This window comes from Budorcas taxicolor, chromosome 15 (genome assembly GCF_023091745.1).
Source record: "Budorcas taxicolor isolate Tak-1 chromosome 15, Takin1.1, whole genome shotgun sequence".
Lineage (NCBI taxonomy): Eukaryota > Metazoa > Chordata > Mammalia > Artiodactyla > Bovidae > Budorcas > Budorcas taxicolor.
This window is the reverse complement of record NC_068924.1, coordinates 39,677,081-39,690,946: the sequence shown is the minus strand read 5'-3', so window position 1 is coordinate 39,690,946 and position 13,866 is coordinate 39,677,081. Positions and strand designations below refer to the sequence as shown.

Below are 13,866 nucleotides of genomic sequence, written 5' to 3'. Positions count from 1 at the left end.
TCTGAAGTAAAGATTCTACTGTCCCCATTTTACAGATGGGAAAGTTAAGGCATAGAGAGGTTAAGAAACAATGAATGTAAGCTTCCCAAGGGCAAGGATTTTTGTCCCTTTACTGTTGTATCCCTAAAGCCTGGAAAAATGATTGGCAATACTAAGCACTATACTATTTGCTAAAGGAATGTCACACGGTGGGTGAGTGGTGGAGCCAGGAATGAGACCCAGAGAATCTGGCTGCGCCTGTGTACTGAGCCACACATACTGCCCCCAAGAGCTGTCCATCAGATACAAGCACTGTCAACCTTGTGATGTTCCTTCGGGGTTTGTATGTGTGTGTTTGTAAGAACTAAATACATCAATAAATGAATAAAATGTGTGCATATACTTTGCATATAAAATATATTTTTATGAAAATGAGCTAAACCTGTATATATGTTTAGAAAGTGTTTATCTTTACAGATCATTATCCTTCTATATGTCACTTTTAAAAATATTATATGATATAGATTAGGTATATCATAATTTACTTAACTAATGACAGATTTTAAGATTTTTTTACATTTTCTCACTAATATCAGTACAGCCTGAGGAGTTCTGTCTGCTCATAGATATAATTACTTCTTAGGAATAAAAACCCAGCAGTGTTAGTTTAGAGCCAAAGGATATGTACATTTTAAGGTCCTAACACATACTGTCAAACTGCTTCCTCCCAAATTGTACCAATTTCTGTTTCCACCACAATTCATGTTTGGAGAACTATTTCTCACTCAGCAGCACCCTTGAAACAGTTTCCCAGCCCTAGAGCGACCCTCTTGGGGTCTGCAGGGCCCAGTTTATACAGTGGAGTCTTGGTTTCTCAGCCCTGCTGTCATTCTGCACATTTCCACCCTGACTGGAGCACAGGCCACAGCGGCCCTGCATTCTGCCCGGCATCAGGGAGAAGACACCCGGAAGATGTGCTGGGAGATAAAAGAATGAGAGTGCCCAGATACACAGAGGTTGTCAGAAGCTTTCTTAATTGAAAAGATAACATGTCTTTATTCTAAAGAAACATTTGAAGCAGGAAAAAAGAATCAATCTTTCAGCTATAGCATTTTTTTTTCGCTTTCCAAGGCTTGGCAACAAGCACATGTGTGTATGTCTCTATTTGTGTACATATGTGTATGTGTGTGTATTTATATACATGTATGTATGTGTGTATGTACAAATATATGTGTATTTATAGGCATAAATCCATAAATGTATATTTCCCTTATTTCTAGTTCTCTTTAATATTATATTCTTAATATTTACATCTATCTACTTTGTCTTAACAATGATTTTCAATATATGCAAACTATCTCATCTTGTGGATGTTCTATAATTTATTTAAGCAGTGACTATTAAATCATGTTTGTCCCAACCTTGGGATTTGCAAGGAAAATCTCAGGCATCACTGAGGAGAAGAGAAGCAGCTCTGTAGTTAGGATGAAGGAACCAGAGCAGTTGTACTCCTTTTTATCAGTTTTGCCTGATGACTTTTGGAACAAAGGATTTCTCTGCTTACTTTTTTTAAAAAAATTGAAGTTAGACTGCTTGTCTAAACCATCCTCTTACATTTGGATATGCGTTTCCCAGATTTTTAAAAAATGATAATATATTACATGATAATTAACCATTATGGTTTATCACAGGATATTGAATATAGTTACCTGTGCTGTGCAGGAAGGCCTTGTTTATCCATTCTATGTATACTACTTTGAATCTGCTGACCCCAAACTCCCAGCCCATCCCTTCCTCACCCACCCTCCTCCCTGGCAGCCACAAGTCTGTTCTCTGTGTCTGTGAATCTGTTTTGTAGGTAAGTTCATCTGTGTCGTATTTTAGACGCCACATATAAGTGATATCATGTGATATTTTGTCTTTCTCTGTCAGGCTTGCTTCCCTTAGTGTGCTCATCTCTAGTGATAGTGATATAGTGAAGTCGCTCAGTTGCGTCCGACTCTTCGCGACCCCCTGGACTGTAGCCTACCAGACTCCTCTGTCTATGGGATTTTCCAGGCAATAGTCCTGGAGTGGATTGCCATTTCCTTCTCCAGGGGGTCTTCCCAACCCAGGGACTGAACCCAGGTCTCCCGCATTGTAGACAGACGCTTTACCGTCTGAGCCACCAGGGAAGTGTATCATCTCTAGGTCCATCCAAATGGCATTATTTCATTCTTTTTAGTGGCTGAGTAGTATTCTATTCTGTAAATATGCCATATCTTTTTTTCCCCCAAACTTTAAACTTAATTTTGTATTGGGGTACAGACGATTAACAATGTTGTAGTATCAGGTGAATAGCAAAGGGACTCAGCAATACATAGACATGTATCCATTCTCCCCCAAACCTCCTCATATGCAGGGTGGCACGTAATATTGAGTCGAGTTCCAAGTTCAATACAACAGGTACTTGTTGGTTGTCCATTTTGAATATAGCAGTGTGTTCATGACCTTCCCAAACTTCCTAACTGTCCCTTCCCTCTGGCAACCGTAAGTTCATTTTCTAAGTCTCTGAGTCTCTTTCTGTTTCGTAAGTTTATTTGTATCATTTCTTTTTAGATTCCACTTTTAAAGGGTGTCATATGATATTTCTCCTTCTCTGACTTACTTCACTCAGTATGACACTCTCTAGGTCTATCCATGTTGTTGCAAATGGTATTGTTTCATCCTTTTTGATAGCTGAGTAATATTCCATTTATATATGCCCACATCTTCTTTATCCATACCTCTGTTGATTGGACCACATCTTCTTTATCCATTCATCTGTCAATGGACGTTTAGGTTGTTTCCCTGTCTTGGCTATTGTAAATAGTCTGCTTTGAACATAAGGGTGCAGGTATCTTTCTGAATTATGATTTTGTTCAGATATATGCCCAGGAATGGAATTGCTGGTTCATGTGTTAACTCTTATTTTTGAGGAACTTCTACACTGTTTTTCATGGTAGCTGCACCAGTTTACATTTCCACCAACAGGATAGGAGGATTCCCTTTCTCCATGCCCTCTCCAGCATTGATTATTTAACATCCTTTTTACACAGCATGTATGTGATGTGAGAGAGAGAGAAACTACATAGTTTTTTCTCGTGAAAGTATACCCAGAAAGACAGAGCACTTATCGGAAGAGTGTGCCTACAACACAGCTCTGCTTTGCTCATTGAGACAGTCAAGGTAGCATACGGCATCACCAGAGTGTGAGAACGAAATCTCTGACCACAGCTTTTCCAGCATTATGAAAAAAGGGTAGCGGGAGCAAATGTCCTTACACGCCTCAGTGACGGGACTGATGTGGTCAGTTCTGACTGGAAGAACAAACCCAGATTTTGCGTTTGTGCATCATGTCAGTGGGTCTGTCGCATGCCAGCTGCCCTTTTTTGAAAGGGTGAGTGGGCCACACTGGGTCTCATCTGTGGTACTTGGGCTCTCTAGTTGGTGCATGGGCTCAGCTGCCTCATAGCACATGGGATCTTCATTCCCCGATCAGGGTTCAAACCCGTATCACCTGCCTTGGCAGATGAATTCTTTACCACTGGACCACCAGGGAAGCCCCCAGGTGCCTTCTTTAAGGCTGTAAATGTTGGGGGATTCTTAGTTGACAAAGCCAAAGGCCCCAAGCTGAAAACTCCTTCTGGAAGGCCATGAGTTAGGAGCAGTTCATCTGCTGTATGGTGGTGGTATTGAGTTGCTGTTCATCAGAGTCAGTGGAAAACCTTCTTTGAAGCAGCAATAATAACAGAAAACTCTAATGAGTTCCCAAGAATGGTCTGAATCATTTCATTTTCTTGGTGATTTCCCAAAGCTTCTGTTAGAGCAGATTTGTTGATCCCAGGGCAGACAGAATGACACCCTAATAATGGGCCCAGTTCACACTCACTAACTACACAAAATAGACATTTCTTGTTCCTTCCTTAAATGCCCCTGTAGTTAGACCCATAAGGCTGGTAGGACTTACTTTCCCTGTGAAGGCAGGTTAAGTATCCGGGGACTTTCTCCTTTCATGAAAGAAAGGGGAGAAAGTTGACGTGGTTTAGTTGTCTGGATGCCAGGCACTTTCTCATAAGTGATAATAAAAAAATCTCCCTGGAGAAGGAAATGGCAACCCACTCCAGTATGCTTGCCTGGAGAATCCCATGGACGGAGGAGCCTGGTAGGCTACAGTCCACAGGGTCACAAAGAGTTGGACATGACTGAGCGACTTTTTAGTTTTACTTTTTACTTAGTAACTGTATAACATCCAGCTAAAGACTAACAGGCAGGCATTCTTTCTGCCCCCTTCTGATGTCTGTGTCAGAAGCTTTCTCTATCTCCTTTATACTTTAATAAACCTTTATTACACACACACGCAAAACCCGCCATTCCTAGGCATTGCTATGTGCTAGGAGCTTTGCCTATGTTATGTCTGGAAATTCTTACCACCTGCATTTCTTCATAGGCATTGTTATCCTCACGTGTGAGGTTGAGCAGGTTGAACCCCAGGGGCCTTGAATGGCTTACCCAAGGCCGTGTACTCAGTAAGGGAATGGTAGTTTGTCAGGTCAGAACGCAAGCTCCAGTTGGCCTGACCCTGTGTGCCCGTGACATCAAACCCTTTTTTTCCTCTCATCTCAGAAAGCTACAACTCAGTAGTTTCCCAGCCTTTTCTGGCATACACGGCTTAACATCCAGCACACACAGCTCAGCTACAGGAGGCAGCTGGGGCATGAACACCCCCTCCCAGCTATGACCCAAAGGGCACTGCCTGCACTGACTATGCATGGCACTCAAGAGAGCAACAAAATCCTGGGGTGTCTCTCATGCCTTCCTCTGGGGCTCTTAAAGCCCTGGGCAAAGGAAGGCACCTGGTGTCCTGACTCCGTGTTCCCTGATTGAGAGCCTGCTTTGTGTAGAGCCTTGGAACAAGATTAGGGCTGATAACCCATAGAGTTCCCCATCAGATGGGAAGGGAGGGGGAAACAGCAGACATGCTTACGGTCATCGGCAGAGAGTGAGCAAGAAGCTGGAGGTGGCGCCACTCTGATCTGCGCTCAGGCTCCAGCGGTTGCCGGGATCCCAATCAGAGTGGAGAAGCACTGCACTGCAGTCCAGGAATAACACGATCTAAGAAGTAAATCCGTGGGATCTGGCTGAGAACCGAGGGGGCCCAGGGTGAGGCCTACAATGACTAAGGGTGTCCCCTGACCCTTGGGGGTGGGATGAAAGGGGTATTGATTGTGGATCAAAGTGAATCAGGATGCTGGGTGAGGGGTCACTGAACCCAGATTTCTTTTCCACTTTGTGTACAAGCATTTATTTCTGCATGTAGCTGAAGATAAGGTTTGATGGCCATGAACCACCTCACAAGACCAGGACACAGACTGCATTAGCCCCACGTGGCACTGCTTTGTTTTGAATATCTGTTTATATCTGCCTAGAACCTGGAAGAAGATTCTCTGATCTATAAATCGTCTTTCATTTCAGCCGTTCATGCCAAGAGCCTGGTCGCCATCTTGCATCTGCTAGTCGCTCTGTCCCAGTATTTCCGGGCACCAATCCGACTGCCAGACCATGTTTCCATCCAAGTGGTTGTGGTCCAGGTAAGTCAGAAACCACTACAAACATCAGTGCCCTTAAAGGGGTGCAGGGGCTGAGCTCCGGGGTGAGCTCAGGCACACTGGGAAGCTTGCTAGGAGGACTGAATGAGTGCTGAGTGTGCCTGGGTGTGCTGTGTGTTGGGAGGCATGTCAGTGAGCTTTCTGATGCGTATGGGCTTATTTCCGATATACATACAAAGGGTGGAACAGCGTGTGCTTGTGTCCGGGACAGCCTTATGTGGGGCGTGTGCCTGGGGTTTACATGCTTTCGTGAGGAAGGTACCTGGGTGTTATGTATTTGAGGGTGGGTGCTGTATGTATTTGTGAGGTCTGTGTAGTAGGATTAGGAGAACATATTCCTATGTGTGTAAGTATGTCCTGCAAGCTATGGAGGGTCATTTTTTGGTTCAACAACCAGTTATTGAGAAGAGGCAGGTATCTGTGCATGTGAGGGCACGTGTGCGTGTGTACACGTGTGTTTGAGAGAGACCCTGACAGGCCGTGCCCGTGCTGAGGGCACTGCCGCTTTTCACCTGCCCCAGAGAAGCACAGCTGGGGTATCAAGTCATCTTGTGCAGATTATTATGTGGAATTTCCATTTACACATGGCTCTGTCTTTTCCACAATGAGGGGATGCTCTCTCCCCATGACTATCTCATTCTGCTCCTAACCCCATTAGATACTCAAATTCAATTTTATTTTCCAACTTTATGCTGTTGAGCAAAAGGTCGTCATTTTGTTGGCTTCTGTTCTTTTCCAAATAAACATGCTGCAAGGGAGAACATCCCTAATGAACAACTCCCTGGTTATTGAAGGTTATCCAGGGTTCTGTCTGGCGGCTCTGCCATCCCTTGGTGAAGAAGAGCCTGGAGGGCCAGTAGGTTTTGCTTGAGAAGCCAGGCCAGGCCAGCTTCTTGGACTAAAGGTCTTTGGGCCAGGCTTTCAGGAATCAGAAGTGAACTGGAGGAAAGGTGGACATGGGGGTGCCACTCAGCTGTGCCCTAATGAAAAAGTATTTTTTCCAGTGCCTTCTGGGTACTTAACGTGCCAAACATTAAGGGGGTATAATAGGAATATGACACCTTGGCCCTGCTTGCCCAGAGACAGGACTACCTAAGCAGCGGAGAGGGCTATCAGAGGCCCGTTGTCAGTGCACACGTGTGTGGTTCAGACACTGAGTGCAGCTGACTGAAAGGGACTAATTGGCCTCACTTCTGGGCTCTCAACTGTGTCAAGCATGGCATGAAGGATTTTATGGCTGTGCGGCCAGCCCAGAGCCTCCTGGTATATGCATCTTCCTAGCGAATCCAGGACATCTCTATTGTGTCATTTTTTTTTTTACCAATCAATAAAGTGTGAATCCATTTCATTATATTTTTTAAAACTGTGATTCAGGATTTGTGAGGATGGGGGGTGAAACAGTGGTCACTGCAGGCCCGTGTCTCATGCCTTATTTTGAGCTCAGTTATAAGCCATCAGAAGCCTGTCACTGGTTTAATTTCTCCTGCAGGCCGTTTCCTTAGCACGAGGGAGAAAGGAGGACGTGTTACGTAAAATGGCATCAAGGCATGTCAGGTTTTATGGGGTGTTTTGCTTTATCAAGTGAAACAGGCACAGAAGCATGACTCAGAAATGGCTGTAAGATGCTGACTGAACTAGAGGGTTAGTTCTTTAGGGAACAAATAGTGGTTTGAAGTGAATCAGGATGCTATGAGGGGCACTGAACCCAAAATTCTTTTCCATTCTATGTACAAGCATTTATTAATTCTGTCTGTTGTTGGAGATGAGGTTTGATGTCTGTGAATGGCCTTATTAGTCCTATGTGAAAATTGTTACATATGTTGATGCTGAATTTGGAGAAAGTCCTGGTTTATCCTCACTGGATCTTTTTTAAATGGTATTTTACATTTTTTTCTTCCTTTTTTGCTTTGATAGTTCATTCTTCTTAATCTAATCCAGATACAGGCATGGCCTTTATCCAGCTCTACCTTTCCTTCTGTAAAAGGATTTTGTAAGGATGCTAGTTTCTGTGGCTATTGGGAATGCCAAGAAAAGGTTGTGAAAGTTGGGACAGGAGGGTCACAAGGTGGGCTTTAGCTAAGAGAATAAAGCTTGGAGGCTCCTTCTTGACACACCTTGGCCTTTGTGGAAGATGGATTTGCTCTGACAACCTCTTGCCATGCCTAGACTATCTTCCAAGTGTCTGGTAACTGGATTGGGTAAGGACCTGATGAATGCATCTCTCTCCTCACCTTCATCAGAAAATCTCCCTGAACCCCAGCACTGCTTCAGCAGCTCACATGCCCACATAAACCAGCACTCAATTGACTAACAATAGGGACTTCTCTTGGTCCACAGGCTAAGACTCTGCGCTCCCAAAACAGGGGAACCAGGTTTGATCCCAGATCAGGGAACTAGATCCTGCATGCTGCAACTAAGACCAGGTGTAGCCAAATAAATTGATTTTTTAAAAATTGACTAGTAGCAGCGTCCCTCTCTCCGAACAGCATTCTGATCGTGCCTCTGCTCCCCCGACTCTGCCTTTTTTGCGGGGGCCATTCCTCCCACTAGAGTGGGCTCTCATCTGTGTCCAGCCCCATCCTAGGCTGACCCTCCCAGCTCAAAGCACTTGTTCTGGTCCTGCTCTCAGCACTTCCTCTCTGCAGGGGGCAACCATGTAATTGCTTATCCACCGCACATTTGAGAGGGAAAGAAAATCCTACTCTGATAATTGAGCTGGGTCCTGAGGCATAAACCAGGGGCTTGTTAGAGGAATACCTTCTTGCTCACCTTTTCATCTACCCCATTTTACTCTTAAGTTCCTCGAGGTCTGAAACTGTCATAAGTCCAACAGAGGGGCTTGTACGGAGAAGGCACTGATTAATGAAATGGAGAAGAAAGAGGATAAGTTGATGGCAGGGGGTGGACAGATGATGGGCAGATAGATGCGTGGATGGACTTACAAAGTCCTTACCCTTTTCTCAGAGCATAAGCTAGTTACCTAAGGACTGTACTACTTACTGAAAAGCTCCCCTAGTTAAACACTTTTTAAAAACTCTCCTTCTGATTTCTCCAAGTTGGCCTCAGTTCCTCCACCCCAACCCCCCCACCCGCCAGTTAAATGTGTTTCTCTGCTTCCCCCTGTGGCCCCAGCCGGAGGGCAGACACACCCTGGCCTTCATTTCCATTTGGTTTTCTGTGGATTTCTCCAGGAGGCAGTGTGCTTCCAGCAGAAGGTCTTCCAATAAAGAAAGAAAAGAGTCGCCATCCAAGAAACAGCCGACTTGTTTGGAATAAACACTAATTGCACTGAAGTATGAATGGTACAGTCCAGTCCCAGGAAACCAGGGGCCTTGTTTCACTTCTAGCAGTATCTCATCGCTGGCTTCATTTCTTAAATGCCAGTAACTTTCTCAGTATCAGGAATGTTAATCAGTTTTTTGTATTTTTCTAAAGCATATTTTTCTCTCCTCCTCCCCAACCCACCCCCGTTTTCAGAAACGAGAAGGAATCCTCCAGTCTCGGCAAATCCAAGAGGAAATAACTGGTAACACAGAGTATGTCAACACCATTGTTGCCAGCGATTCTGTAATGGAACACAGATGTTTCTCCGAAATTCATCCATTTGCTGATATTTAGTTTTCATTTATTGGGATTGCAAGAGGGATTAGACTTCAGCCAATGATTATAGTTTAGCCTTTTCCATGCATTCAAAACATGCCTCTCAATGCTTAAGGTACAAACTTGGGTGGGGAAGTGGGGAGAGGGAATTAGCCGTGATTGAAAAATTCTAATTTTGTGGCACTCCAGGAAAAAGTGTGCCCAAAAAAGCCAACCAGCATGAAATCGTCATGCCATAAACATGGGATTGAATTTAAATTGTTAACCTTCAAAAGGACGTTTTTCTTCCTTTTCTGAATCTGATTTATATGGTCACGTGCCATGACCCAGAAAGTCCCTCTCTACCTTACAGTGGTGGATTTTTTTTTTTAAATTTACATTCACAGAAACTGGAATATCCGAATATGTAAGAGGTTTGTCATAAGAAAGATAAGTTTTGTTCTCAAGCACAAAGAGTGGGATGGTGTGGGGGGATCTGAGATCACTGGGCAGGCCTGAGCCCTGGCCACACACAAAACCAGCAAAATTTGTTTGTATCTTCTCCTGCTCCCCCAACTTTCCTCTATTTTCCTTCAAACAAGACGAGCCAGTGGAAAGGGCAGGGGCACATGAAGCAATGATTATACCCCCTAAAACCTCACAGCCCAAAGATGGAGGAGAAAGCCATCCTTGGTTTACTTGACTTGAACACTAAGTTCATTATTCTTCCCAGTACACTACCTGCAAGTCATTGCTTAATAGGTGATAGATATACAGTTAGAACAGACATAATAAGAATTGAGAAAAAAGATGTATTGAGCGTTTAGTATCTACTAGAAATTATACTAAAATATTTGTATATATTAAATCATGTAATGCTCAGAACATCTGATTGAGTTGTTTACCGTGTTATCTTCATTTTAAGAGTAAGCAACCTGGAGCCCAGAGAGGTTTGGTAGCTTGCCCAAGGTCACACAGCAAGCAGATGGCTCTGTAAGACTTAAAGCTAAGTGGTCTGCCCCTAATTCTTGTGCTCTCACTGCTTTGCTGCATCACTGCTGTGAGTATTGTTCCAATTCCTGCCCTCTTTGAGAAAACCTATTCTAGGTCAATGGCAGGTGCGCCTTGGTGGGTATCACAGGATGGACGGGAGAGAGCCAAACCTACCTTCCCAAGCCAATGCCTTCAGCAAACCGGGCAGTGAAATGCCATATTGGGATGGTCCCTGAGCCCTGCTCCTAAAACATGGTTGGGGGTCCTGAATTTCTGAGTCCAGTATTCTTTCTCAATTGTAAGCAATAGTATGAGTTTATTTAAAGCAAGAAATAAAGTTAAAGCAAGTCCTTTAAGCATCACTTATACCAGGCTTTGTGTGAACACCAGTATATCTGTAAAGCAAAGGGGAAAAAGAAGTGGTAATGTGGTAAAGACCACCCATAGTTGGAGACTTAGTGCAGAATAAGATGCCAAGGAAGGAAGCTTTGGGGGATCTGCAGCCAAAGGTGAGGAGAGAAGAGTCACACTGTTTTTTCTCTTCTTCCCGCAGGGCTCTTTCTGGAAGGCATGGTGAGTTGCGTAAGATTGTCCTCAGGTGCTGGTGCCTGCCAGTGGGGTCCAGTTAATTCTGCAGCAGCTGGAAGAACAGGCACTCAGCTTGCTTCCTGTGTGTTTGTCTGCGCCAGCCTGGTGACAGGCTGGCTGGTGGGGAGGGAGGGTCAGCCGCTGGTGGGAAGAGGAGAAGGAACCACAACTGCAGTCCTGCAGGTCACTAGACCACCGGCACTGCTGGGCTTCTGTGTGGGTCCTGGGCGCTCGCAGGGCAGTCTTGCTCTGCGAATAGTGTGGAAGTAGAGCAAGTGATGCGCACAGCACAGCCCCCTCTCCCCACTCTGTCCAGCCCTTCTCGAAGCTGCCTCTTTGCTCATCACACCTCCTACCTCTCCCATTTCCCAGAACCTTGGGTTTGCTTCTAAGGTCTCTGAATGTCCAAGATCCCAATTCCCATTCTCGGATTTAATCATTAAGAGTGGGTGCGAGAGTGGGAGAGGCAGCCCAGGACCACAAGCCTCCCAGGGCTGGGCTCCTCTTGGGAACTCCCCATTCCCAGTGCCAGATCCATCTCCACTCTTTCTTCCTACTATTTGTTTTTTGCTTGTTTATTTGGCTGCCTTGGGTCTTAGTTGCAGCATGCAGGATCATTTAGTTGCGGCATGCAAACTGTTAGTTGCAGCACGTGGGATCTAGTTCCCTGTTCAGGGATTGAGCCCAGGCCCCTTGCATTGGGAGCAGAATCTTAGCCACGAGACCTCCAGGGAAGTACCTCCTTCCACTATTTCACCCCTCACATCAGAGGACCTAGGGGCTGTAGCAAGGAAAATCCCTGCAGGGGGCATGGCTTCACTATTTTCTCTGATTCTGTATTCACTGTGGATACTATTTTGAAATATTCTAATCATACTACATAATAACTCAGATCAGCAGATACTTCAGAGTTTAAGGAGCATGTACTTTCTAGTCTTTCATCCTCATAACCCATCTAGGGGAGCTTCATGTCCAGTGCGCATTTTATAGAAGAGGAAGGCGAGGCTAAAAGGATTGGAGTGACCGGATCCCTCAGGAGGGGGAGCTCCGCTTCTGTGCTGCAGCTCTGTGGCTCCCAGTCTGCCTATCTGCCCTCTACCAGGAAGCCTGTCTGGGTTTTGAAAATTAGGGAGTGAAGTGATTTGATATTTGGATGACATTCTGCTTTCAGAAAGCTTCAGAAACACTTTAGAACCATGACTAAATCATGGTATCAAGGGATACAAAATAGTGAAGAGAAATGGCTAGTTCCAAGCCAGACTGCCTGCTAGAGCCCCCCAAACCCAGCCTAAAGAAAGTCGATGTGGAGGGTGGACGCACGTGCTCACACACACACAGAGGGGGAGAGGCCCCCAAGATAAGAAGCAACCCCAGACCTCTGTCCAAGCCCAGTTTCCCAAGTTTCCAGCACAGTTTATCCCCCAGAGAATTCTCACCTGGAGGTGACCGCTGGTCTGTAGAGGCTGGTGCCTGGGACCTGGGGTGGCACTATCTCTGGGCTCTATTTGCTTTCTCTTTTTTTCAGAACGTGATGCTTTTGACACCTTGTTCGACCATGCACCAGACAAGCTCAACGTGGTGAAAAAGGTGGGAAAGAGGTGCCTGAGAGGGAGGACGGGAGGGAGGAAGGGGAGTGAGACGTCAAAAGACATCAGGAAAACCCACCTCCAGCAGCTTGCAAGCTTTCTGAAACTGGTGTCATGTCCAGATGACCACAAACACAGGGCTTTCCTGCTTGATGTCTGTTTCACCTGTCTTGTTCTCGCTGGATGCCTCATCTAGTTTATTTCTTCTCCCATTCAGATGACAGCATCTCTGGGAGGTTCTGAGGCTACGGGCCCCTGTCTTCCCACTCACACTGAACCCCCAGCCATCCCTGCTCCTCACGCAGACCTCCCTCTGTCTCCCTGGACACAGGCACCTGTACCAAGTAGAGGGGGGACTGGAAGGGATGTGGTCATTTCCCCTCTGGCCCCCTGAGCCTGGGCTCAGGCACCCCAGCTGTCATTCTGTCCTCTCACACTCCCCGCTCCTTGCCCAGTCTTGGGCCTGGCTATCTGAGTCATACAGTGCCTGGGACTGCAAATCCTGGGGGCCGACCTTCCCTGTGGACGCAGGAGTTCCACAAGAGCTTCACTGGCTGCACCGCCTTGGCTGGGCCTCGTCCTCTGTCCTCACGGTGGAGTCACGGGGCAGCCTCCGGGGCAAGAGTCTCCATCTCAAGGCCTGGCTTGTGCTTTTCTTCTAGACACTCATCACTTTCGTGAACAAACACCTGAATAAACTGAACTTGGAGGTCACAGAACTGGAAACCCAGGTGGGTGACAACCCCGAGTGCAGGGTGGGGGACAAGACCCCGCAGGCCCGCCACTGTTCCCAGGGCCCCGCGTCGCCGGGAGGCTTTTCCACCCTGACCCTGGAGCTTCTCTGGGGAAGGGAGAGGGAATTCTATTCTCCTCAGAGGGGTGAACTGCATGAGATTTCTCTGAATTTTTTCCTAGTTCTTATTTTGAAAATCTGCAAGAGTATTGTCATGAACCTCTATGTACTCTTCACCCACATACACCGATTGTTAGCATTTGTCCACATTTGGGTTTTTTTTTTTCTTTCTACCTCTAAATACTTCAGCATACATCTCTTGAGAACAAGTACATGCTCTTAGAGAATCACAATACAGTAGTCAAATTCAGGCAGTTTTAGCATCAGTGCAGAGTTAACCTATTTTGGCTGAACCATGTGAAATTGCTGCTGCTTGACTACTCTGGACATGAGCAGTGTCACATGGTTCAAAGAAACACAGATGTCCTGATATTCTCACCTGAGCCGTGTAGTTGTCATGTCTCTTTAGTCTCTTTTTAATAAAGAACAAATCCTCAGCCTGTCTGCCTAATGCTGACATTTTTGAAGAATGTGAGCTATATGGTGCATAGAATCTATTTCTCCCCTTCATGATTAGAGGTAGGTTATGCATGTTCAAGAACAGTACCACTGAGACAATACTGTGTTCTTCTCAGGTATTTTTGTCCATCAGTTCGGTACCTGGTGGTGGTAACTTTGATCTCTTGGCTAAGTTGGCATTCTCCCAGATTTCCCTACTGTA

At 45.6% G+C, this 13,866-nt stretch overlaps 1 protein-coding gene across 1 annotated transcript in view; it reads left to right on the top strand.

Annotated features, from left to right (window-relative positions):
* PARVA (parvin alpha) overlaps positions 1-13,866 on the top strand; it is a 169,228-nt gene that overhangs the window by 123,472 nt on the left and 31,890 nt on the right. The window contains exons 6-10 of the mRNA XM_052652390.1: positions 5,473-5,588; positions 9,084-9,142; positions 10,732-10,751; positions 12,292-12,353; positions 13,015-13,083. Coding sequence (XP_052508350.1) covers positions 5,473-5,588; positions 9,084-9,142; positions 10,732-10,751; positions 12,292-12,353; positions 13,015-13,083 — 326 coding nt within the window. The remainder of the gene's footprint in view (positions 1-5,472; positions 5,589-9,083; positions 9,143-10,731; positions 10,752-12,291; positions 12,354-13,014; positions 13,084-13,866) is intronic.